The 27,395-nt window shown below is 47.7% G+C and overlaps 1 protein-coding gene across 1 annotated transcript in view; it reads left to right on the forward strand.

The window, feature by feature from the left end:
• The window catches only part of NSG1 (neuronal vesicle trafficking associated 1), a 40,228-nt gene extending 13,251 nt beyond the window's left edge, over window positions 1-26,977 (forward strand). Inside the window, exons 4-5 of the mRNA XM_029063568.2 lie at window positions 19,083-19,193; window positions 25,498-26,977. Of these exons, the coding sequence (XP_028919401.1) occupies window positions 19,083-19,193; window positions 25,498-25,698 (312 nt within the window). The 3' untranslated portion in view covers window positions 25,699-26,977. The remainder of the gene's footprint in view (window positions 1-19,082; window positions 19,194-25,497) is intronic.
• The last annotated feature ends 418 nt before the right edge of the window (window positions 26,978-27,395 follow it).

Here is a 27,395-nt window from a genome sequence, read left to right on the forward strand (position 1 = left end):
GACAGTGAGGAGGTGAACGACAGCACAGGAGCGGAGTGTACGGGCTGGACTGGAGAAGGAGAGAAAGGAGGTGAGGTAGGAGGGGGCAAGGGGCTGGACAGCTTGGAAGCCAGGAGTGAGGAGTAACATACATACATTCACTTGTATTTACCCCTGTGTTTAGTGCAGTGGTTGGCATGTAGTGTTGAAATAATACCACTATTACTGTTATCATATTAAATATGTGTATATATGAGGATTATTAGTATATATATATATGTATTAGCATATATAGAGCTAGTGTACATATAATAATATTAATGATCGTATTTTTTAAGTGTTGACTATATGCCAGGCACTATACTAAGCCCTGGGCTAGATAACAAGCAAAGTGGGTTGGACACAGTCCCTCTCACTTGTGAGCCTGGCAGCTTTGATCCCCATTTTACAGATGAAGCACAGAGAAACGAAGTGACTTGCCCAAGGTCACCCAGGAGACAAGTGACAGAGCTGGAATTAGATCCCATGACCCCTACATATATATATATATATATATATATATATATATATATATATATATATACACACACACTAATAATCCTCATAAGCAAAAAATGTGCTACAGGAAACATTTGTTAAATATTTATAAAAGAGCCCATGGTTTCTTTGACATTAGCAACAAGAAAGCCCTAATGCAGTGGTACTTGAGGATTTTGTATGCAGTTTGATACCGAATAACCTAAGTATTCTTATGCCTTGTAATTCATTTTGTGTTTCATCGACTGTTAAGTGTCTTACAAAATACAGTCTTTCAATTCCTGTATGTTTTCAGAGTCACAGTTTCCTAACTCAGCGTGGCTCAGTGGAAAGAGCACGGGCTTTGGAGTCAGGGCTCGTGAGTTCGAATCCCAGCTCTGCCACTTGTCGGCTGTGTGACTGTGGGCAAGTCACTTAACTTCTCTGTGCCTCAGTTCCCTCATCTGTAAAATGGGGATTAAGACTGTGAGCCCCACGTGGGACGACCTGATTCCCCTGTGTCTACCCCAGCGCTTAGAACAGTGCTCGGCACATAGTAAGCGCTTAACAAATACCAACATTATTATTATTATTAACTCTAACCACAGGAGAAAAGTTGACAAAAGGCTCAGATTAGTTGGTTCTTACACTCCTATTGCTTCCTTTTAGCTATGTCGTCTAAAGGTAATTGAATTATTTGCTACTGGAACATTTTTAAGATTGAAAAATCGGATTCTTTTCCAAAGAAACGTTCTCCATGGGTCCCCAGAATGAATAAGCTCGTTATGAGCAGGGAAAGTGTCTGCAAATTCTGTTGTATCATACTCTCCCAAGTGCTTAGTATAGTGCTCTGCACACAGTGAGTTCTCAATAAATACAATGGATTCATTTATTCATTCAATCATATTTATTGAGCGCTTGCTGTGTGCAGAGCACTGTACTAAGGGCTTGGAATGTACAATTTGGCAACAGATAGAGACAATCCTTGACCAACAACGGGCTCACAGTCTAAAAGGGGGAGACAGACAGCAAAACAAAACAAGCAGACAGGCATCAATACCATCAAAATAGATAAATAGAATCATAGATAGATACTCATCATTAATAAAATACAGTAATAAATAATATACAAATATAGACAAGTGCTGTGGGGAGGGGAACAGGGTAGAGCAGAGGGAGGGAGTCGGGGCGATGGGGAGGGGAGGAGGAGCAGAGGAAAAGGGGGTGCTCAGTCTGGGAAGGCCTCCCGGAGGAGGTGAGCTCTCAGTATGGCTTTGAAGAGGGGAAGAGAGTTAGTTTGGCGTATGTGAGGAGGGAGGGCGTTCCTGGCCAGAGGTAGGACGTAGGCAGGGGTCGATGGCAGGACAGGCTCAAACGAGGGACTGCGAGGAGGTGAGCGGCAGAGGAGCAGAGTGTGTGGGCTGGGCTGGAGAAGGAGAGAAGGGAGGTGAGGTAGGAGGGGACAAGGGGATGGACGGCTTTGAAGCCAAGAGTGAGGAGTTTTTGTTTGATATGGAGGTTGATAGGCAACCACTGGAGATTTCTGAGGAGGGGAGTGACATGCCCAGAGCGTTTCTGCACAAAGATAATCTGGGCAGCGGAGTGTAGTATAGACTGAAGCGGGGAGAGACAGGAGAAGGGAGATCAGAGAGGAGGCTGATGCAATAATCCAGTGGGAATATTATGAGAGCTTGCACCAGCAAGGGAGCAGTTTGGATGGAGAGGAAAGGGTGGATCTTGGCGATGTCGTGAAGGTGAGACTGGCGGGTTTTGGTGACGGATTGGATGTGTGGGGTGAATGAGAGAGCCGAGTCAAGGATGACACCAAGGTAGGTCCCGTGAGACGGGAAGGACGGTGGTGCCGTCCACAGTGATGGAAAAGTCAGGGAGAGGACAGGGTTTGGGAGTGAAGATAAGGAGCTCAGTCTTGGACATGTTGAGTTTGAGGTGGTGGGCGGGCAACCAGGTGGAGACGTCCTGGAGGCAGGAGGAGATACGAGCCTGGAGGGTGGGGGAGAGAACGGGAGGAGATGTAGGTTTGGGTGTCATCTGCATAGAGATGATAGTTGAAGCCGTGGGAGTGAATGAACTCACCAAGGGAGTGAGTGTAGATGGAGAACAGAAGAGGGCCGAGAACTGACCCTGAAAAACTGCTTGTCTGGAGGATTATGGGACAGGGAGGCAGCCTAATTTTCACACATATTGAGATTACAGGATGCATGGCACAGTGGATAGAGCCTTGGTCTGTGAGGAAGAAGGTCATGGGCTCTGATCTCTGCTGTTCCACTTGTCTGCTGTTTGACTTCGAGCAAGGCACTTCTCTTCTCTGGGCCTCAATTACCTCATTGGCAAAACGGAAATCGACACTGTGAACGGCAGGTGGGACAGGGACTGTATCCATCCTGATTTGCTTGTATCCACACCAGCACTTAGCACAGTGTCTGGCACATCGCACGTGCTTAACAAATGCCATAATTATGAATTATTATTATTATTGTTATTCAGTTAGGAAATAGCAAATGCACAAAACAGAGGAAAGCTCTGATTTGTAAATCACTGGGGAAGGGACCATAGTGACTTGCCTACAGGGCTCACTTTAAATGGGATTTTCTGGGGTTAGAGCCCCATGGGTTCTAATCCCTGCTTTGCCACTTGTCTGCTGTGTGATCTTGGGCAACTCAATTAACTTCTCTGGGCCTCGGGTACCTCATCTGGAAAATGGGGATTAATAATAATAATAATAATAATAATAATATTATTATTTGTTAAGCACTTACTATGTGCCAAGCACTGTTCTAAGTGCTGGGGTATGTGCGAGGTAATCAGGTTGTCCCACGTGGGGCTCACAGTCTCAATCCCCTTTTACAATTGAGATAACTGAGGTGCAGAGAAGTGAAGTGATTTGCCCACGGTCACAAAGCAGACAAGAGGCGGAGCCTGGATTAGAACCCACGTCCTCTGACTCCCAAGCCCGGGCTCTTTCCACTAAGCCACGCTGCTGCTCTTAAGATTAAGACTAAGGATTAATACTGGAGCTCTGTGTGGGACAGGGACTGTGTCCAACCCGATTTGCTTGTATCCACCCCAGTGCTTAGTACAGTGCCTGGCACGTAGTAAGCACTTAACAAATTCCATATTCATTACTATTACTGAATGGTACTCTTCCAATTGCTTAGTACAGTGCTCTGCACAGAGAAGGAGCTCCATAAATACCCTTAATTAATGGATGGATTGATTGATCAGGGCCGTATTGTCAGGGCCATCCTGGGGTTTGGGATTGCCTTGAGGGTGGGTCCGGCTTTGGTCTGGAGTTCATCTCTTCTTGGACCCCTTGCTCGCACCCTCTTCCTATCTGACGGACCACCACTCTCCCCCCTCCTCAGAACCATACTAAAATCACACCTCCTCAGCAAGCCTTCCTTGATCCCTTCCATTTCTCCCTCCCTTCTGTGTCACCTATGCACTTGAGTCCCTACTCCCTTAATAATGACAATAATAATAATTACAACTGTGGTATTTGTTAAGTGCTCACTATGTGCCTAGCAGTGTACTAAGCGCTTATGTACATGCTCTTCGATTTGGGTGTTTCCCTTGCTTGGGATTTATTTGAATGTCTAATTTCCCCTCTATACTGTAAGCTCTTTGAAGGCAGAGGTAACACCTGCCTAGTCTGTGATACTGTATGACCCCAAACGCTTAGTTCTGTGCTCTGTGCCCAGGCCGCTCTAGGCTGTAAACTTGCTGGAGATTGGCATTGTGTTAGTTTATTGTTGTATTGTACTCTCCCAAGCTCCTAGTACAGTTCTCTCCACATGGTAAGTGCTCAATAAATATGATTGAATGAATAAGTATCATTGCCTCAGTTCCCTCATCTGTAAAATGGGAATTAACTGTGAGCCTCACGTGTACCTCCCCCACCGCTTAGAACAGTGCTCTGCACATAGTAAGCTCTTAACATATACCAACATTATTATTACCATTGATTGATTTGATCCACAGGGATCTGGCCCTGGTCAGAATAAGAATAATAATAATAATTATGGCATTTGTTAAGCACTGACTATATGCCAAGCACTGACCTAAGCGCTTGGGTAGATACAAGGTAATCAGGTTGGACACAGTCCCTGTCCCACATGGGACTCACAGTTTTAATCCCCATTTTACAGGTGAGGTATTTGAGACCCAGAGACGTGAAGTGACTTTAAGCCCGTCAGACGGCAGGGACCGTCTCTATCTGTTGCCGACTTGTTCATTCCAAGCGCTTAGTACAGTGCTCTGCACATAGTAAGTGCTCAATAAATACTATTGAATGAATGAAAGTGACTTGCCCCAGATCGCACAGCAGACAAGTACCGGGATTAGAACCCATGACCTCTGACTCCCAAGCCCATGCTGTTGCCAGCAGGACATTTGCCCCAATCCCCTACCAGAGCGTATTCAGTTGGGTGGCGGTTAGGGAATCTGGACACTGCACTGCCAAGCAATGGACATGGACAACAGACAATGTCCATCCTGGGAATTCTGGTACACACAGGTGTTCAGTAGATGCAGTGCTCAATAGAGGCAGTGTGGCCTAGTGGACAGAGCATGGGCCTGGGTGTCAGAGGACCTGGCTTCTAATCCTGGCTCTGCCAATTGCTGGCTGTGTGACCTTGGGGAAATCACTTCACTTCTCATTGCCTCAGTTTCCTCAAATGTAAAATGTGGATTCTTCTTCTTCTTTGTTTTCCCTTCTCCTCCTCCTGTTTGTCTTTCTTCTTCTCCATCTCCTTCTTTTCTTCTCCTTCTCCTCTTTCTCTTCTTCTCCTTTTCTTTTCCTTCTCCTCCTGCTCCTCCTCTTCTTCTTCTCCTCCTTTTCTTCTCTTCTTCTCCTCCTCTTCCTATTCTTTCTTCTCCTTCTTTTCTCCTCCTCCTCCTCCTTTTTATCTTCTCCTTTTTCCTCTGTTTTCTCTTTCTTCTTCTCCTTCCCCTTCCTCTTACTCTTCTTCTCATTCCTGCTTCCCTCTTCCCCATTCCCTTCCTTCTCCTCCTCTCCCTCCCCCTCTCCATTTATGGAGCGAATAGAGCTCATTTGTATCAAACCAAACACCTGCAATGTTGCCATTGCTTAATGTCACGTGACATTGATGGACTTAAATATCACAGAGGCACTCCATGACCATATCTTTACACGCAACTGCTTCCCTTACTTGTAATTTAACTTAGTGTCTGTTCTCCCCATTAGGTTGTAAACTCCGTGGGGACAGAGATCACACCTCCAATCTATTGTAGTATAGTCTCCCAGGCACTTAGTACAGAGCTCTGCACAGTGTAAATGCTCAGAAAATACCATTGCTGAATCCTGTGTTTCCCCTGACGTCACACAAGTGTTCTGTGCCGTAGTTCCCCCTAGCCTCATCTGGGACAGTGATCTTCATGGCACAGGCTCTCCTGAGCTCTCCAGTTAAAAGGAGAGGGGTATCATTTAGAATATCATATACTGAAAGAGATTAATATTTCAATTTCTAAATCACCCAAGGACTGAGAAGCGGAGTGGCCTAGTGGAAAGAGTACAGGCCTTGGAAGTCAAAGTTATATTGTACACTCCCCAGTGCTTAATACAGTGTTCTGCATACAGTAAGTGCTCAATAAATGCCATCGAATGAAGTAAGCGCTCAATAAATATGAAAAAACAAAGGACCTGTGTTCTAATCCCAATCAATCAATGGTATTTATTAAGTACTTACTATCTGCAGAGCACTGTACTAAATGCTTGGGAAAGTACAAGCTAACAGAATTAACAGACACGTTCCAGATCTGCCATTGGCCGGCTGTGTGACCTTGGGTAAGTCACTTAACTTCTCTGATCCTCAGTTTCCTCATCTGTAAAATGAAAAAAAAAAATCCTATTCTCCTTCGCCCTTAGAGTGTGAGCTCCCTGTAGGACAGGGATGGGGGTCTGATCTGATTTTGGATCTATCCAGTGCTTGGCTCCTAGCAAGTGCTTAGCAAATACCATTATTATTATTACTATTGCTATAATACATATAACAATACTACTGTAATGAAATATAAAATGCCATACTACTAATATACTAATACTACTAATAATGCTAATCCTATTAAAAACACTACTAATAATAGGAATAGTACTATGAATATAATACTAAGAAAAATATGAATAATAATTATTTTTACTAATTGTTTATTTGTTCATCAAATTGAATAGTATTTCTTGAACGCTTACGGTGCGCAGAGCACTGTACTGAGTGCTTGGGAAAGTACAATACAACAATAAAAAGTGACATTGCCTGCCCACAGTGAGCTCACAGTCTAAAGTGGGGGAGACAGACATCAATACAAATAAATGATATGACAGGTATGTACATAAGTGCTTTGGAGCTGGGAGAGGGGAAGAGAAAAGGGAGCAAATCAGTGTGATGCAGAAGGGAGTGAGAGGTGAGGAAAAGTGGGGCTTAGTCTGGGAAGGCCTCCTGTAGGAGATGTCTTCAATAAGGCTTTGAAGGAGGCGGGGAGAGTAATTTTCTGGGGGATTTGAGGAAGGAGGGCGTTCCAGGCCAGAGGTAGGACGTGGGCCAGGGGTCAAGGGCGAGACAGGTGAGGTGGAGGCACAGTGAGAAGGAGCACGAGCACCAGAGGAGTGGAGTGTGTGGGCTGGACTGGAGAAGGAGAGAAGGGAGATGAGGTAGGAGGGGGCAAGGGGATGGACAGCTTTAAAGCCAAACAAGAGGAGTTTTGGTTTGATATGGAGGTGGATGGGCAAACGGTGGAGTTTTTTGAGGAGTGGGTGATGTGTCCGGATCGTTTTTGTAGAAAAATGATCTGGGCAGCAGAGTGAAGTGTGGACTGGAGTGGGGAGAGACAGGAGGCTGGGAAGTCAACAGGAAGGCTGATGCAGTAATCCAGGTGGGATAGGATGAATGATTGCATTAATGTAGGGGAAATTTTAGCGATGTTGTGATAGGATTTGTTGACAGATCGAATATGTGGGTTGAACGAGAGAGAGGAGTCAAGGATAGTGCCAAGGTTATGGGTTTGTGAGACAGGAAGGATGGTGGTGCCACCTGCAGTGATGGAAAAGTCGGGGAGGACAGGGTTTGGTTGGGAAGATAAGGAGCTCAGTTTTACACATGTGAAGTTTGAGGCGATGGGAAGATATCCAAGTGGGGATGTCTTGAAGGCGGGAGGAGATGTGAGCCTGGAGAGAGATCAGGGCTGGAGATGGAGATGTGGGTGTCATCTGCATAGAAGTGGTAGTTGAAGCCATGGGAGCAAATGAGTTTTCCTTGGGAGTGGCTGTAGATGGAAAATAGAGGGGGACCCAGAACTGAACCTTGTGGAGCACACCCCCCTCCCCCGGCCCCGATTTAGGAGGTGTGAGGCAGAGGAGAACCCCACGAAAGAGACTGAGAATGTGTGGCCAGAGAGATAAGAGCAGAACCAAGAGAGGATGGAGTCAGTCAAGCCAGGAGTCAGTCAAGCCAAGGTTAGATAACTTTTCCAGTAGAAGTTTCAAAGGCAGCTGAGTGGTCGAGGAGGATTAGGATGGAGTAGAGGCCGTCGGATTTGGCAAGACAGAGATCACTGGTGACCTTTGAAAGGACTGTTTCTCAGAGCCTTTTCCTAGCCCAGAGGACCCACATTTTGTTCCCCAGAGAGAACAGGCAGAGAGATAAAGTACTAGTAATAATAACAATACTTATAATCTCCGTCAAGTAAAAAGATACATCCTCTGCGTCATCTGTCCCACCGAAACAGAAGGGAGTAGGCCTTTGGAAAAATGGGGAATTCCTCCCGGAATTCCTTTTAGATTAGGAATTGGCTCTAAGTATTTCTAAAGTAATAGCTCTGTACCAGTCGGGGGATCATTTTCCACAGCAAAACAATCCTTCAGCCTTTTCCCTTGACGTTTATTCAGAAGTCTCAGTTGGAGGCAGGGACCAAAGCTTAGCGCCAGTGGGACCCACGTGGTGCAAGCCCGGCCCTGTCAACTAATAAACAATTCTTTAAATGCCTAAAGCAGCTGTGGGGAAAGGAAGACACATATCTACTTTCTAAAGGGATGTAGAGAAGCAGCGTGGCTCAGTGGAAAGAGCCTGGGCTTCGGAGTCAGGGGTCATGGGTTCGACTCCCGGCTCTGCCACCTGTCAGCTGTGTGACCGTGGGCAAGTCGCTTCACTTCTCTGTGCCTCAGTGACCTCATCTGTAAAATGGGGATTAACTGTGAGCCTCACGTGGGACAATCTGATGACCTTGTATTTACCCCAGCGCTTAGAACGGTGCTCGGCACATAGTAAGCGCTTAACAAATACCCACATTCTTATTATTATTATTAACCTGGTGGATTTTTACATCTATCCAGCTTGAATAAGGACCCTGTTACGAAAAACAGAGAAACCCAGTCGTTTTGAAGATCTGGGCTGGGGCTTGAGGGCTGGAGATTTCCACAGCCTCTCCCTTCCCTCCCAGCGAGGCTGCCTCAGTTCAGAGCTCCCTTGCCAGATTTAGCCTCATATCAACTATGGGGAGCTGGCTGGGTTCTGGGATTTTGTTTCTGTTTCCTTGGTGGCGTGTACCCAGCTGTAGCAATCTGTTCTTTGCCGTGGGCATTCAGGCCCCAGAACTTTGAAGACGATGCAGGACATTGCTTTTCCAGGAGTTTTTGCATGGGGAAGCAGCGTGGCCTAGTGCTGATCTTCTCACTGAGCCTCCATCTCGCCTGCCTGCCTCGCCGGCCACCCCTCGTCCACGTCCTGCCTCTGGCCTGGAATGCCCTCCTTCCTCAAATCCGGCAATCACTCTATCCACCTTCAAAGGCTTTTTGAAGGCCCACCTCCTCCAAGAGGCCTTCCCAGACTAAGCCCCACTTTTCCTCATCTCCCACTCCCTTCTGCATCTCCCTGACTTGCTCCCTTTGTTCTCCCCCCAACCCAGCCCCACAGCACTTTTGTATATATCTGTCATTTTATTTATCAGTATTGATATCTGTCTCCCATGGTGTAGACTCTAAGCTCGTCGGGGGCAGGGAATGTGACTGTTTATTATTGTATTGTACTCTCCCAAGTGCTTAGTACAGTGCTCTGCACACAGTGAGCACTCAATAAATGTGATTGAATGAATGAATGGATAGAGCCCGGGCCTGGGAGTCAGAAGGAGCTGGGTTCTAATCCAGACTCCGCAACTTGTCTGCTGTGGGACCTTGGGCAAGTCACTTCACTTCTCTGGGCCTCATTGACCTCACCTGTAAAAAAAAAAATGGGGATTTAGACTGTAAGCCCCATGAGGGACAGGGACTGTGTCCAAATCTGATAGACTTATATCCACCCCAGTGCTTAGTACAGCCCCTGGCACATAGTAAGCGCTTAACAAATGTTATTATTATCGTGGGACTTCTTGTCTTATGCCCTCAAGTCGTTTCCGACCCAGAGCGACTCAATGGATATCTCTCTTCCAGAACGCCCCACCTCCATCCGCAATCGTTTTGGCAGTGGATTCGCAAAGTTTTCTTGGGAAAAATATGGAAGTGGTTTATCATTGTCTTCTTCCGTGTGGGACTTCATCAGGGTGATATGTTGATCTTTGGAAATCAATCTGTCTGGTATTGATTGAGCGCTTAACTGTGTGCAGGACACTTTATTAAGCTTTGAGAGAGTACAATACAACTGGCTTGGTAAACATGATCCCTGTCCTCAAGGAACTTAAAATCTAGGAGGGGAGATGGACATTAAAATCCATTTCCAATAGGGAAAGCAGCAGAGTATAAGGATACGGACGTAAGTGCTGTGGGGCTGGAAGTGGGCTGATTATCAGTGTCCTTAAGGGGCACAGAGGTGACGCAGAAGGGAGGGCGAGTAGGGTTGGGGGATGACAGGTTAGTCGGGGAAGGTCTCTTGAAGGAGATTTGATTCTTCGATGGGCTTTGAAGATGGGGAGAGGGGTGGACTCTTGGTTATGAAGAGGAGGAGGTTCCTGGCCGGAGGGAGATGGTGAGCAGAGGGTCGACGATGAGAGAGACATGATGGAGGAAAAGAAAACAGGTTGGTGTTACAGGAGCAAAATGTGTAGGCTGGGGAGTGGCGGGAGAGGAGCGAAGCTAGGCAGGGAGAGAGAACTGATTGAGTGCCTTAAGGCTGAGGGTGAGGAATTTCCGCTTGATGTGGAGAGTTGGGGCCAACCATTTGGGAACTTTTGAGGAGTGGAGAGAGCTGTGCAGAATGTGTTTTTTGGAAAAATGATTCAGGCAACAGAGAGAAGAATGGACCGGAGTGGGGAGAGAGAAGAGGCGGAGAGGTCAGCGAGGAGGCTGAGGCAGTAGCAAAGTGGAGAAGCAGCATGACCTAGTGGACAGAGCATGTACCTGGGAGTCAGAAGGACCTGGGTTCTAATCCTGCCTCTGCTGTGTGACCTTGGGCAAGTCACTTAACTTCATTGTGCCTCAGTTCCCTCGTCTGTAAAGTGGGGATTAAGCCTGTGAGCCCCATGTGAGATAGAGACTGCGTCCAACCTGATTAGTTTATATCTGCCCCAGAACTTAGAACAGTTCTTGACACATAGTAAGCACTTAAAAATTACCATCCTTATTAAGGTGGGTTAGGACAAGTGTTTGGGCAGGCGTGGTAGCAGATCGGAAGGAGAGAAAGGGGCAGAATTTAGAGATAATAATAATAATTTTATTTGTTAAGCGCTTACTTTGTGCCAAGCACTGTTCTAAGCACTGAGCACTGTTCTAAGCACTGATGTTGTGACAGGATTTGGTGATAGACCAAATACATGGGTTGACTGAAAGAGAACACTCGAGGATAATGCCGAGGTCGTGGGCTAGTGAGACAGGGAGGATGGTGGTGGTGTCTATGGTGGTGGGAGAACTTGGGGGAGGACAGGGATAGAGGAGAAGGTCAGTCCCGGGTATGTGGTCGGCAGACTGCTTCACGTGAATGGCGTGGCATGGAGTTGGCATGGGGAGGGTAGGAGAAGGGCATAAGGGGGCCCTCAGAGCAGGACAGATTTTAGAAGATGCCAGAACAAGGCCATCAATCAATTGTATTTATTGAGCACTTACAGTATGCAGAGCACTATACTAAGCACTTGGGGTTTGAGGAGGGAGTTAAATGTCTGGAATGGTGAGAGCAATGGAGCTTAGGAGGCAATAAAGATGGAGAAATAATGTTTGCCGGGCAGAGGAGGGGGCAGAGCTAAAGCAGACATAGTCCCTGCCCATAATGAGCTTATAGTCTAGAAGGGGAGACAGTCATGTAAATAAATTACAGATAGGGACATAAGGGCTGTGGGGGCTGAGGGAGAGGTGAGTAAAGGGGGCATATCCAATTGCAAGGGTGACACAGAGGGAGTGGGAGAAGAGAAAACGAGAGCTTAGTCGGGGAGGGCCTCTTGGAGGAGATGTGCTTTTAATAAGGTTTTAAAAGTGGGGAGAGTGATCGTCTGTCGGTTCTGAGGAGGGAGGGTGTACCGGGACAGAGGCAGGATGAGGTCAAGAGGTCGACGGTGAGATAGACGAGATTGAGGTGCAGCGAGAAGGTCGGCATTAGAGGAGTGAAGTGTGCAGGCTAGGTTGCAGTAGGAAAGCAGTGAGATGAGGAGGTAGGAGGGGGCAAGGTGATTAAGTGCTTTAAAGCGGATGTTAAGGAGTTTCCGTTGGATGAGGAGGTGATCGGGTGGCCCCCTTCTTGAGGAATGGGGAAATGGGGACTGAATGGTTCTGAAGAAAAATGATCCGGACAGCAGAGTGAAGCATGGCCTGGACCGGAGAGAAAGGAGGCTGGGAGGTCAGCGAGGAGGCCGAGGCAATCATCAAGATGAGATAGGACAAGTGCTTGGATTAATGTGGTAGCAGTTTGGTTGGACAGGAAAGGGTGCATTTTAGCGATATGAAGGTTGAACCGACAGGATATGATGGCAGGTTGAATGAGAGAGAGATGAGGAAAACACCAAGGTGACGGCCTTGTGAGACAGGAAGGATGCTGGTGCTGTCTACGGTAACAGAAAAGTCAGGAGAAGGACAAGGTTTGGGTGGGAAGATAAAAAGTTCTGTTTAGGATATGTTAAATTTGAGGTGCCGGCGGGACAGGCAAGTAGACTTTTCTTGAAGGCAGGTGGAAACGTAAGACTGCAGAGAGGGAGAGTGCTCAAGGCTGGAGATGCAGATTTGGGAATTGTAATAATAATAATAATAATGATGTTGGTATTTGTTAAGCACTTACTATGTGCAGAGCACTGTTCTAAGCACTGGGGGAGATACAGGGTAATCAGGTTGTCCCATGTGAGGCTCACAGTTAATCCCCGTTTTACAGATGAGGTCACTGAGGCATAGAGAAGTGAAGTGACTTGACCACAGTCACACAGCTGACAAGTGGCAGATCTGGGACTCGAACCCATGACCTCTGACTCCCAAACCCGGGCTCTTTCCACTGAGCCATGCTGAATCATCCACATAGAGATAGTAGTTGAAGCCAGGGGAGTGAATGAGTTCTCTAAGGGAATATGTATAGATGGAAGATAATAATAATGGTGGTAATAACAGTGGCATATAAATGCTTACCATGTGCCAGGCACTTTACTAAATGCTGCGATGAATGCAAGCAAATTGGGTTGGACACAGTCCTTGTCCCACATCCCATCCCAGCACCACAGCACTTACATAAATATCTGTCATTTTATTTATTTTTATTGATGTCTACTTGCATTTATGTCTGTCTCTCTCCCCCGCCCCCCACCCCACCACCCGAGATGGTGAGCTTGTTGTGGGCAGGAATTGTCACTCTTTATTGTTGTACTGTAGTTTCCCAAGTGCTTAGTACGGTGCTCTGCACACAGTAAGAACTTAATAAATATGATTGAATGAATGAATGAAAGTGACCTGCCAAGGAGAACAGAAAGGGACCCAGAACAGTTAGGAGGTGTGAGGCAGAGGAAAGAAACTGAGGAGAGGCCAGAGAGAAGTTTTTTTTTCTTTTTTTGGTCGTATGCCGCTGAGTCGTTTCCGACCCATAGCAACACCATGGACACGTCTCCCAGAACGCCCTGCTCTCCATCTACAATCATTCCGGTAGTGGATCCACAGAGTTTTCTTCGTCAAAATCCAGCAGCGGTTGACCATTGCCGCCTTCCGCACGGTCACCTCGAGTCTCTACCGTCAACTCTCTCCTGTGCCGCCACTGCCCAGCACGGGAGTTTTGACTAGTAGCAGATGGCCTGCCACTCGCTAGCCTCTGACCAAGCTAGGAATGGAATGGACAGTCCTCTGCTTGACTCTCCCTCCCATAGCCGAGACTGGTAGAGATTGGAAACTCTCCAGGTGCCACCCTGAGAGGGGCAGAGAGAAGTTAGGATACCAGAATCCCTCCTCGAGCAGTCAGTTCCATCGGCGTCGTTTGTGGGCCGGATTCAATAGCAAATGGCAAGACGCGATCCCTACCGATGAAGTTCTGGAATGTCATCTGTCTCCTAACTGAGTTCTGCTCGCCAAAACACAGCCATGCTGGGCGAGACATGGGAGGAGAAGGAGATACAGCAGGAGACCCGAACAGCTGCTGGATGGAGAGATGAGACTGGGGAATTGAAAGCCAGGAGGGCAGGGGGAGGGTCTTAAGGACACTGTGAAACAGACACTGCTGCCTCCTGGGCGAAAACTGGGAGTCCGTTGGTGAGAACAGACCAGCAAGGTGCAAGAGGTCTTCCACACCTAAGCCCTCTTTTCCTCTTCTCCCATTCTCCTCTGAATCACCCTTGAACTTGGATTTGCACTCTTTATTCACCCCTCCCTTAGCCCCACAGCACTTTGTGTGTGTAATTTAATTCATTTTAATGTCTGTCTCCCCCTCTAGACTGGGAACTCTGGAATGGTATTTAATAAGCGCTTAGTATGTGCCAGGCACTGTTCTAAGCCCTGGACAAGCTCATCCTGATACAAGCCCTGATACGAGCTCATCAGGTTGGACACAGTCCATGACCCACATAGGACTCACAGTCTTAATCCCCACTTTAAAGATAAGGAAACTAAGGCACACGGGAGTTAAATGACATCTGTCTCCCCTCTTCTAGACTGTACGTGTTATGGGCAGGGATGGTCTCTCTCTATTGCTGAATTGTACTCTCCAAGCACTTAATACAGTGCTGTGCACACAGCAAGCTCTCAGGAAATACGATTGAATGAATGAAATGACTCGCTCAAGGTCACACAGCAGACAAGTGGCAGAGCCGGCATCAGAACCCGGGACTTTCTGACTCCCAGGCCTGTGCTCTATCCACTAGGCAACACTGCTCCTTTTTGGCAGGGAACCTTTGTTGTCTTGTACTCTCTATTTTATTCTCCCAACCACTTAGTATGGTGCTGTGCTCACAGCAAGCGCTCAATGAATACTATTGATTTGATTAAAGGAGTGACTCTCTTTAAGCATAAGCTTGTACGCTTTACAAGTACCATAATTATTATTGTTATTGTGTGGAATAATCAGGCAAGGAGTCAGAGGAGAAAGCACTGCAAGATGGAGCAAACGTCAAGCATGATGACATAACAAGGGGTGGTCTTTTTGTGTACACAGAATAACAGAGACTTTATGTGACTGGCGCTTTCAGGCACACACCCACTCAATTTCTCCGACGGTGATGTCTCTCTTGATTATGAAGGACATATATATCAATGTATAGAAATATAGTTGTATGCTGAATATAGGTAGTTTGTGTGTGGGTGTGCGTGAGCGACTTGCTCTCCTGCCATAAACTCCTTGAGGGCAAGGATCATGCTTTCTAACTCCATTAATAATTGTCATATTTGTCAAGCACTTACTTTGTGGCAAGCTCTGTATTTGCATCAGAGCAAATATAAGATAATCAGATGAAAATAATGACGGTGTTTGTTAAGCTTTGTGTCAAGGACTGTTCTAAGTACTGGGGTAGAGACAAGCTAGTCAGGTTGGACACGGTCCCCGTCCCACACGGGGCTCACAGTCTGAGTGCCCATTTTATAGCTGAGGTCCCGAGAAGTGAAGTGACTTACCCAAGGGCACACAGCAGATAGGTGGCGGAGGCGGAATTAGAACTCGGTTCCTTCTGACTCCCAGATCCGTGTTCTGTCCACTAGGCCAGGCTGCTTCTCTTCTGTAGGAACTGGCCACTACTCAAACCAGTCCCTTCTTAGTGACACGATGGCATAGATATCTTGGGTGCTAAAGGAGCTAAAATGACTTAGTAGGTGGAAAAGCTGGAGCAGGACCTAGGTTCTAATCTCACCTTTGCCACTCGCTTTCTCTTTGACCTTGAGCAAGTCACTTAACTTCTCCGGATCTCAGTTTGCTCCACTGTAAAATGGGGATACCTATTCTCCCTCCTACTTAGACTGTGAGTGGCGAAACTGGGCTAGCGGAAAGAACGCTGGCCTGAGTGTCAGAGGACCTGGGTTCTAATACCGGCTCTGCCTCTTGCCTTGTGGCCTCTAGCCTCCGTTTCCTCATCTGTAAAATGGGGGTTCGATACCTATTCTCACACTTCGACTGTGCGCCCCATGTGAAACAAGGGACTGTGTCCATCTTGATTATCTACCCCAGAGCTTAGTACAGTGCTTGGCACATAGTAAGAGCTTAACAAATACCATTAGAAAAATGACTTCAGGTTCAGACGTGTTAACGTTGGAGCTGAGAAGCAGTGTGGCTTAACGGAAGGAGTGTGGGCCTGGGAGTCAGAAGACCAGGGTTCTAATCCTGCTTCGGCAGTGTACCTGCTATGTGACCTTGGTTAAGTCACTTAATTTCTCTGTGCCTCAATTCCCTCATCTGCAAAATGCGAACTCAGTATCTGTTCTGCTTCCTCATGTGGGACCTGATTATCTTGTATGTACCCCAGTGCTTAGTACAGTGCTTGGCACATAGTAACCACTTAACAAATACCCCATTTACTATATTATTATTATTATTATTAGGTGGCCAGAGGTAGCAGAGACACCCGGGCACAGATACTCCGGGAGTGAGGCGGGGAAGGGGGGATTGTGCGAGAGCTGGGTGGTGACAGACCTGGAAGCCGAACACTGGGAGGAGGGAGCTGGGAGTGTTTGACTATGAGAGACAGAAACAGGGAGAAAGAGAGAGAAAAAAGAATAAGAGAAAAAGAGAGAGAGAAGAAGAGTGAGGAGAATAATGGCTGTCGTGCTCACCTGTGTTTACCTGAGGAGGAGGGTGGAAGATGGCTCTCTTTTGACTTCCTATGCACCTTCCTTCATCCCAGGTTGTGTGCTCAGACAGCAGGAGGGATGGTAGGGGGGGGAGGCATCCTTTCATTCAACCTTTGCCGCCCGCCGCCTGCCCCTCTCCACTCCCCTTTCCTGATTTCCAAATATTGCACGTAACGGAGTCTCTTTCGGAGGAATTCTCTTAGGCAGCACATCTATGCAGCCGAGCCCTCCGTCTCTACCCCCCACCCCCCTCGACCCAAAACAAAAAACAAACCCAAATCTAAATTTAACCACTCCACATCTGGGTATCACAGTCCTATCCTCGGTGCTGGGGTACACAGGAATGTATTTATATCTTTGTCGATGTCTTTATCTTAACATTGAATGATTCAGCTGTTTCATCCTGAAGTGTGTATGTGTTCCTTCCTGCTTTAGGAAGCAGCGTGGCACAGTGGAAAGAGCCCGAGCTTGGGAGTCAGAGGTCATGGGTTCAAAACCCAGCTCCGCCACTTGTCAGCTGTGTGACCGTGGGCAAGTCACTTAACTTCTCTGGGCCTAAGTTCCCTCATCTGTAAAATGGGGATTAACTGTGAGCCTCACGGGGGACAACTTGATTACCCTGTATCTACCTCAGCGCTTAGAACAGTGCTCTGCACATAGTAAGCGCTTAACAAATACCAGCATTATTATTATTATCCTTTTATCCATGTATCCTCCTCCGTCTTTCATTCCGTACAACATTTTAGTCTGTCTTCCCCCAGTAGGTTGTAGCCGTTTTGAGGGCAGGGCTGTGGGTCTTGCTACTCTCCCAAGTGTTTACTGCAGGGCCTGCTACTCAGTAAGCAGTCAGTCATGTTTATTGAGTGCTTACTGATACAGGACACTGTACTAACCACTTGGGAAAGTACAATATAGCAATAAAAAGACACATTCCCTGTGTGGGGAAGCAGGGGAAAGAGCACAGGCCTAGGAGTCAGAGGACCTGGGTTCTAATCCAGCCTCCACCACCATTATTATTAGTATATTCCTCAAGTCCTTTCTCCGTGTCAAACACTGTTCTAAATGCTGGCCCATCTCCTGCAAGAGGCCTTTCCTGACTAAGCCCTCTTTTCCTCTTCTCCCACTCCCTTCTGCGTCACCCTGAATTTTATTCATCCCCCTCTCTTAGCCCCACGGCACTTATGTCCATATCTGTCATTTAATTATTTATATTGATGTCTGTTTCCCCCTCTAGACTGTAAACTCATTGCAGGCCGGGCACCTGTATGTTTATTATTATATAGTACCCTCTCAAGTGCTTAGTACAGTGCTCTCCACACAATAAGCACTCAATAAATAAGACTGGCTGATTGACCGGATTAGATACTAGTTAATCAGGATAGAGATGGTCCATGTCCCCCATGGGGCTCACAGTCTAAATAGGAGCTTGTAGTCCACTGTGTGACCTTGGACAAGTCACCTGACTCCTCTGTTCCTTAGTTACCTCATCTGTAAAGTGGGGATTAACTCCTTCCTGTTACTTAGACTGTGAGCCCCACGTGGGACAGGGAATATATTCACTCTGATTATCATAAATCTACCCCAGTGCTCAGTACAGTGCTTGGCACATAGTAAACACTTAACAAGTATGGTGGATTTGATCGATTGCTTGGGTTAGTGGCGATCTGTTTCGTGTTCTTTGCATTCCAAGGTCAACCCCATTAAGCCTCTGACCTCATCTGTGTTTCAATCTATCAATTGTGGCTTTTTTAAAATGGTGTTTGCTAAGCACTTACCATGTGCCAGGCACTGTATTAAGTGCTGGACTAGAAACAAGCTAATCAGGATGGACACAGCAGTCCCTGTCCGACATGGGGCTCACAGTCTTAATCCCCATATTACAGATGAGGTAATTGATGCCCAGAGAAGTGTAGTGACTTAATAACAATAATGATAATAATAATAATGGCATTTAGTAAGTGCCAGGCACTTTACTAATTGCTGGGGTGGATTCAAGCAAATCAGGTTGGACACAGTCCCTGTCCCACGTGGGGCTCATGGTCTCAATCCCCATTTTACAGATGAGATAACTGAAGCCCAGAGAAGCAAAGTGACTTGCCCAGGGCCACACAGCAGTCAAATGGCAGAGCCAGGATTCAAATCCTTAATCCTGGCTCCCAGGCTCATATTCTATTCACTAGGCCACGGTGCTCCTCTTGGCCCCGCTGCTTCTCTTAACTATTTGTTGAGCGCTTACTCGGTGCAGAGCACGGTACTAAATGCTTGGGAGAATACAAGAGAGTCGGTGGACATGTTCCCTCTTCTCAAGGAGCCCACAATTCCATGAAATTCCATTACAGAGGCTAGAAGAACCAAATGATGTGTGTTGAATTGCCCTAACAGACTCCTCTGCTCTTTCTAACTGCAGGTAACTGTGCTGGTCCTGTTTGCCTTGGCGTTCCTCACCTGTGTTGTCTTTCTGGTTGTCTACAAGGTTTACAAGTATGACCACACCTGCCCAGAAGGGTTTGTTTTTAAGGTAAAAAGAGACTTCAGCCTCTGAAACGATGGGGGAATGCATCTTGCTTTCTCCAGTTGCACACTGGGTATTTTCAGAGGTTTGGGAGTAGAGTCGTGGAGCGCTTTCTATTTCTGAATGATGAATGTTGAGTAGGTGATACAGCCCGTCCTGGGGCTACTCGTCGGTTTGGTGGCGGTCGGTGCCCCGAGAGAGTAGCGCCTTGGGGCCAGGCCTGTTGGTGGGCAGGGCTTTTGAAGTCTTCCGGCTGGTGGGAGCTGTAGATTGAGCTTATTTGCAATGTTTATTGGCGGAGGGAAAGAACTTCTCTATGAAGGAAGCGGGAGGCTGTTGTGGAGGTGGGACTATCCCTCTGCGGCCTAAGAGAAGCAGCATGGCCTAGTGGAAAGAGGCCGGAGTTGGGAGTCAGAGGACGAAGGTTCTAATCCCGGCTCTGCCACTTGTCTGCTATGTGACCTTGGGTAAGTCACTTCACTTCCTCTTTGCCTCAGTTACCTCATCTATGAAATGGGGATTAACACTGTGAGCCTCACATGGGACAGCCTGATTACCTTTTATCTACTCTGGTCCTAAAATAGTACCATTATTATTATAAATACCAGGATGATGATGATGATGATGCTCACTGGGTCTGTCTGGCCGTCCTGGCGGCCCCGTGGTCCCATCTCCCACGGTCACGGAGAGGCTGGAAGCCGGGGAGGGTGAGCGGTCCGCTGGACCCCGGCTCTCTGGGGAGGGTGAGAGAGCTCAGGGTTGAGAAGGGCGGTGCTCGAAGCTGGGGGAGAGAACTCAGAGCAAGGAGAGAGAAAGAGAGAGCTCAGAGACAGTGGTGGGGGCCTCAGAGCCAGAGGAGGGGACTGAGAGGGGAAGAGAAAGCTCAGAGCAGGGGGAGGGGACTCCTTAAGGTTGTTTGTGTAGGGTGGTTTTGGGGGGTGACTGGAGTCCGTCAGAGCCCAGTGGCGGGACGCGGTGACTCGGTGACCTTGTGGTGGTGGTTGTTGAGGCCCTGGCGGGGTGAGTGGCTGTTTACAGGATCGCGACTGGGTCTGCCCATCTCACGTGGTCCGCCCGCAAGCCTCCACGGTGAGAAGGTGATGGTGGGAGCGCCAGCCGGGCCCTCTCCCTCTTACCGACCGAGCCCTGACTACATTCCCGGAGAGCTGGGGGAGGGGGTTCGGGGCCGGGAGAAGGGGCCTCAGAGAGGTAGGAGGGTGAGCAGAGTGGGGTGGCTGTGTTCATTCTGCTGTCATCTTGCCATTACCATCATTTTTATATTTTTAAGCACAAATGGGTTTTAGAGCAAATTAAGCCGAAGTGGTCTTTGGAAGGCCAAATGACTCGACTTAGATTAGCATATTTGGGACACATCATCGGGAGGACTAATTCTCCGGAGAAGACGCTAATGCTAGGAAAAGTCCAGGGAAAATGTGGAAGAGGCAGACCGGCAGCTAGATGGATAGCGACCGTAATAACGATAACGGAAGAACCGTTAGAAAGGTTGTGGATTATGGCAGAGGACGGGACGTTCTGGAGAAAGTATATCCATGGAGTTTCTATGAATCGGAAACGACTCGATGGCGCTTAATAATAATAACTACGTGCTAACCGCTGTACTAAGCCCCGGGGTAATCACGCTGAGGGCTCACCCTCAACGAGGGAGACCAGGTATTCCATCCCCATTTTACAGCTGGGGAAACAGAGGGCTGGGTTGAAATTAAAGAGCAGTGAGGTGAGGTAGGAGGGAGCAAGGGGATTGAGTGCTTTAAAGCTGATGGTGAGGAGTTTCTGTTTGATGTGGAGGTGGGTGGGCAACCCCTGGAGGTTCTTGAGGAGGGGGGAAACATGGACGGAACATTTTTGTGGAAAAATGATCTGGACAGCAGAGTGAAATATGGCCTGGAGTGGGGAGAGACAGGAGATAGGAGGTCAGCAAGGTGGCTGATAATCAAGGTAGGATTAGTAGGTGCTTAGTTCAGTGCTCTGCACACAGTAAGCACTCGATAAATACCCCTTAATAAATAAATCAATCATCGGGTTCCATCTGTCTCCTTCCGGCCTTAAACCCAGACGTGGCCAGGAGGAGACTTCTGCTTCCGCTCCCCACCGCTCGGCTCCGACTCTTCTCCCTCCTCCCAGCAGCCCTGTTTTCCGTCCTGGGCCCCTCTGGGTCAAACTAGGCCAGGGGTTTTGAAATTCTTTGCACACAGTAAGCGCCCAATAAATGCGACCGACTGACTGAATCAATGAATTAATTAAATGGCTACCCTCTCACCTCCCCCTTTGGCCGCACACAGCAGTCCTCTACCACCCAGGCTTTCTTGCAAAACCGTGTGGGGGAGAAATAATAATAACGATGATAATATTGATAACAATAAATACTTGTTAAGCGATTACTCTATGCCAAGCACTGTTGAAAGCCCTGGTGTAGATACAAGTTAACCAGATTAGAACCAGTCCCTGTCCCACAGGAGGCTCAGACTCCTAATCCCCATTTTACAGATGAGGTAACCGAGGCCCAGAGAAGTGAAGTGATTTACCCAAGGTCACATAGAAAACATGTGGTGGAGTTGGAATTAGAACCAGGTCCTTCTGATTCCCAGCACACTATAAAATGCTCACGCTATACTCCTGCCCCCCAACTCTCTCTCTCCTCCCTTCCATGCCCCCGATCTTGTCCAGCCAGGCTCACTGAGTCAGAGGGGCATGCCCTCATCCCCCAATGCAGCCTATCAATCAATCAGTGGTATTTATTGAGCCCTTACTGTAGGCCGAGCACTGTACTAAATGCTTGGGAGAGTTGAGTACAGTCAACATAGGGGGTAGATGAGATTCCTGCCCACAACTAGCTCACAGTGTGAGGTGGAGATGTACATTAGATAGGGGAAATAAAAGAGTATAAGAATATCTGCCTAAGTATCATGGGGCTGGAGTACACAGCCCTCTGATGTAGTGGATAGAGCACGGGCCTGGGAGACAGAAGGTCATGGGTTTGAATCCCTTCTCCACCACTTCTCTTCTGTGTGAGTTACCTCATTTGTAAAATGGGGAATGAAACTGAGCTCCACAGGGGACCGGGACTGTGTCCAACCCGATTTACTTGTATCCACCCCAGTGCTTAGTACAGAGCCTGACACATAATCAGCGCTTAACCAATACCACAATTATTATTATTAAGAGCCCTTCCCCGGTTAAACCATCTTTCCCCCTCCTCCCTCTTCTTTCTGCATTGCCCTTAGACCTGAGCTCTTCAGCACAGGTAATTTACCCCATCCTCAGCCCCACAGCCCTAATGTTCATGTCCGGAATTTATTTATATTCACGTCCGCCTTGATTACTATATCAGCCTCCTTGCTGACCTCCCAGTCCACTCCAGTCCATAGTTCACTCACTCTGCTGCCTGGATCATTCTTCTACAAAAATGTTCAGTCCGTGTTTCCTCACTCTTCAATGAACCTCCAGTGGTTAGCCTTCTACCTCCTCAGCAAACGGACACTCCTCACCGTTGGCTTTAAAGCAGACAATCAGCTTGCCCCTTCCTACCTCACCTCGCTACTCTCTTACTATAACCCAGCCTGCACCCTCCGCTCCTCCAATGCTGACCTTCTCGCTGAACCTCCATCTAGGCTGTCTCCGGCCGATTTCTAGCCCGTGTCCTGCCTCTGGTCTGGAACACCCTCCCTCCTCATATAACGATAATAATTATGGTATTTGTTAAGTGCTTACTACGTGCTAGGCACTGTTCTAAACGCCGGGGTAGATACAAGATAATTGGGTTGGACGCAGTCCCTGCCCCACACGGGGCTCACAGTGTTAATCTCCATTTTACAGATGAGGGAGCTGAGGCCCAGAGAAGTAAAGTGACTTGCCCGAGGTCACAAAACAGACAAGTGGTGGAGCCGGGATTAGAAATCATGACCTTCTGACTTCCAGGCCTAGGCTCAACCCATTAGGCAACGCGGCTTCATGGCCTAAACTAAACTGAACTGTTCATGGCCTGAACTAAACCCCGGGAGAGAATACCCAGGTGGGAATTAAACAGTGGCCTCCATCCTTCTGGGGGCTCCGAGATGATCCCTTCCCTCAAGGAGCTTACGTTCTGGTGGGGGAACTGTAGAGTCATGAACAGAAACCATCCTGTTTCCATCCCGGATGGGGATCTTGACCGCTTGGACCTGTGCTTGCTCAGACACCACAGGAACTGCAAGTTGAGTTGTACCTGAAGCTGGATGTCCCTTGGCCCAGTCTGGGCAGGAATAATAACAGTAATAATAATAGTGGTATTTGTTAAGCGATTACTTATTTGTCAAGCACTGCTTTTAAGCACTGGGTTAGATACAAGCTAATCAGGTTGGACACAGTCCCTGTCCCACATGGGACTCACCGTCTTAATTCCCATTCTGCCGATGAAGTAACTGAGGCACCGAGAAGTGACTTCCCCAAGGTCACACAGCCGAGAAGTGGTGGATCTGGGATTAGAACCCATGATCTTCTGACTCCCGGACCTACTCTATCCACTATGCCACACTTGCATGCTGTAACTCTGCCCTCTCCCCTGCCTGCCAAAGTGATTTATCCATCCTTATTGACTCCCATGTCTGTTGCCCTCACCAGTAGTTCTGGATAGTTAACTCCCTCACCAAACACCCCTCCTCTTGCCCCTAATGACCTGGCCACATACTTTATTGAGAAAACGGAAACAATCAGGTGTGATCTCCCTAAAATCTCCCCTGCTCCTCTCCTCTCCCTTCTTCAACTCTCCTGTCTTTCCTATGTGCTCCTCGCAGCATATACACCTTTAAATTTTATAATATAAATTACTCATTCATTTTCATGTCCATTCATTCAGTCCTATTTATTGAGCACTTACTGTGTGCAGAGCATTGTACTAAGCGCTTGGAAAGTACAATTCAGCAACAAAGAGAGACAATCCCTGCCCACAATGGGCTCACAGTCTAAAGGGGGGAATCCTCTTCCCCCTCTCTAGAAGATAGGCTTTTATAGGGAGGGAATGTGTCTGCTAATTCTTTTGTACTCTCCCAAGAGCTAAACAGTGCTCTGCACATAGTAAGTGTACAATAAATACCATCGATTGATCTTTCCCAGCAGTAGCTCAAGAGGAGATCTCCTGCCTTCTCTCAAAATCCACCCCTTTCACCCCCGCCATCCCTTCGCACCTCGTCAAAGAACTTACCTCTCCCTGACCACCGTCTTCAACTGCTTGTTCTCCAATGGCTTCTCCCCCACTGCTATCAAACATGTTCACGTTTCCTCTATCCTAGAAAAACCCTCCCTTGACCATATGGCTCCCTCCAGTTTATCGCCCCATCTCCGTCCTACCATTCGTCTCCAGACTCCTTGAGCGAGTCGTCTGCACCCACTTTCTCAAATTCCTCACCTCCAATTCTCTCCTTGACCTGCTCCAATCTGGCTTCCGTCCCCTTCACTCCACCGAAACCGCCCTCTAAAAGGTCACCAGTGAGCTCCTTGTCAAATCCAACCGTCTCTACTCTGTCTTGATCCTCATCGACCTTTCAGCTGCTTTCAACGCTGTGCCCCTCCCCCTTCCATAGGAAATGTTATCCAGACTTAGCTTCGCTGATTCTCTCCTCTCCTCATTCTCCTCATCTCTCTGGCTGTTCATTCTGTCTCCTCTGTGGGCTCCTTCTCTGCCTCTCACCCCTAGCTGGGGGGATCCCTCAGGGTTCAGTTCTGGGTTCCCTTCTATTTTCCATCTACGCCCACTCCCTTGGAGAACTCATTCGTTCCCCTGGTTTCAACTCCCACCTCTATGTGGATGATTCCCAAATCTCCATCTCCAGCCCTGATCTCTCTCCCTCTTTGCAGCCTCGCATTTCCTCCTGCCTTCAAGACAAGCTCTTTGGATGCCCTGTCATCACCTCCAATTTAACATGTGCAAAACAGAACTCCCCATCTTCCCACCCACACTTTATCCTTCCCCTGACTTTTCAATCACTGCAGACAGCCACACCATCCTTCCTGTTTCACACAAGCCCAGAACCTTGGCATTATCCTTGACTCATCTCTCTCATTCACCACACATGTTCAATTTTATGTTCACCAAATCCTGTCAGTTCAATTTTCACAACGTGGCTACCACCTGTGTTATATTATCCTCCCTCAAGCGCTCAGTACAGCGCTCCGCATCCAGCAAGTGCTCGATAAATACCATCGACTGATTAGGTGGCATCTCTGGACGGAGGTGTCGTTTGGGTTAAAACCTCCAGAGGTGGAGGGGTGGTCGGGGAGAGCATCTGGGGCTAAAGAGTTTGCAATTTTCTTTCAGAATAACCAATGCATTCCAGCAGGATTAGAGAACTACTACGCCGAACAAGACTCCAACGGCCGAGGGAAGTTTTACACCGTCATAAACCACTACAACCTGGCCAAGCAGACCATCACCCGCTCGGTGTCTCCTTGGATGTCGGTACTGTCCGAAGAGAAACTGTCAGAGCAGGAGACCGAAGCCGCTGAGAAATCGGCTTAGTAGGCCAGGCTCGTTGCTTCCAATGTGTCGCTTGAAGGTAACGGAGGGACTTTAAAGGAACATTTCATTAAGTTATTATGGATCATTTAGAGGTTACTCATATTTATGGTGCAATTGCTTCCGTTTGCTGATACTGCTTGGCCAATAAAACGTGGTACAGAATACCCACGGGCATCAAACCGCCTGCATTTCAGCATCGCTTTAAGAGCCCTGGCATCTCTTAACAAGTTACAAAATCCTAATTTTGATCCTTTGGGGAATTTACGGGGTGCTGTCATAAAACTAATTTACAGTGGATTTTCAGGGGTTTGGATTTACTGCGCATTTTACTGTCTGAACTGGTACTTGGGTTTTGTAAAAAAAGAAAAGAAAAAAATTTAAATCACCTTGCAGTTTTGCAAACCGAACACCTTAGCCATAACTAAGAGTGATCTCGCGCTTCGCTCAGAGCTGTCGTTAAACGTTCTCCCCCTCAGCTCCGACGAGCCGCTATCTGCTCCGATAGCAGCGAGGCGCGGTAACGCCTGGTTTCGAGAATGAAGGGAAAAAGTCAGGTCGCATAATTTTCATATACTTTCTTCACTGTCGTTGATTTGTAAGTGATGATGAAGTCTTTTGCAACGGGGCATGCTCAATGTTGTTTTATTATTGCTGTCAACCGAATTTCCCTGCATTCATTTCCTCTGGGACGAGCATCTGGGGAAAGATGTGGGCGGAAACCCGAGTCAGGTAGACCGAAGAAGGAAGTGGAACATCTTCGACTCCGAAAGCCCCGCAGTCGTGTAACAGCATCGCTCTAATTAGAGCGCGCCGTCGCCGGTCTGGTGGTGTTGAAGAAACAGCCGCCCGTCCTCTCTGTAGATATAACGTTAGCACATCCACTCGATGATTGTCTCACCCGAAGGAAGTCGTAGCCTTGCTTCTTTTTCTACCGCGTTATGATTTGGGTTTGGGTTCGTGATCCTGCTTGCGAGCGGTTCCATTTTTCAACCCTGCTGGGGCAGACCAAGCGAAAAAGACGGCGGCTGTCTCGGTTTGACGCTCCCGGAAGTTCCGTGATCCGGCCCGATGACCCTCTTATGTAAGAAATGGGACAGGAAGACCGTGTCCCCGGAGGCTTAGGGCCCCGCCTGCGAAATGGCTTCCGTTTCGCCCCCTTTGTATGGAGCCCATGTTTTTAATTTTATTCCGAACATTAAAATCGAAGTTACAGAATTGCCAGTTAAAATAAGTGTGTAAGACAAATTAAATATAAACGACATTCACACATTTTCCTTCATGTCGTTTGAATGTGGTGTTTCCAGCGGTCGCGGCCAGAGACTCACGTCGGGGTAGGCGAGAGACAGAGGTAACCGGCAGTCAGCCGGTAATCGGTTCGTCATCCGGACCAAGGGGGTCACCACAATATTTTAATACCCGTGGGTGTTTCTGCCTGATAGAGAAAAGGGTCCGTGTCCCCGGAATTGTATTTCAGTATCAAACCCAGAATTAAGTGAACACCATAAAATTAGGGACTGTGTGTAAGGTTTTCAGGCAAGGCAGGATAATAATATTAATAATGATGGTATTTATTAAGCACTTACTATGTTCCAAGCACTTTTCTTAGTGCCGGGGTAGATACAGGGTAGTCACGTGGGGCTCACGGTCTTAATCCCCATTTTACAGATGAGGTAACTGAGGTATAGAGAAGTGAAGCA

The sequence above is a fragment of the Ornithorhynchus anatinus genome, chromosome 4, assembly GCF_004115215.2.
Source record: "Ornithorhynchus anatinus isolate Pmale09 chromosome 4, mOrnAna1.pri.v4, whole genome shotgun sequence".
Classification (NCBI taxonomy): domain Eukaryota; kingdom Metazoa; phylum Chordata; class Mammalia; order Monotremata; family Ornithorhynchidae; genus Ornithorhynchus; species Ornithorhynchus anatinus.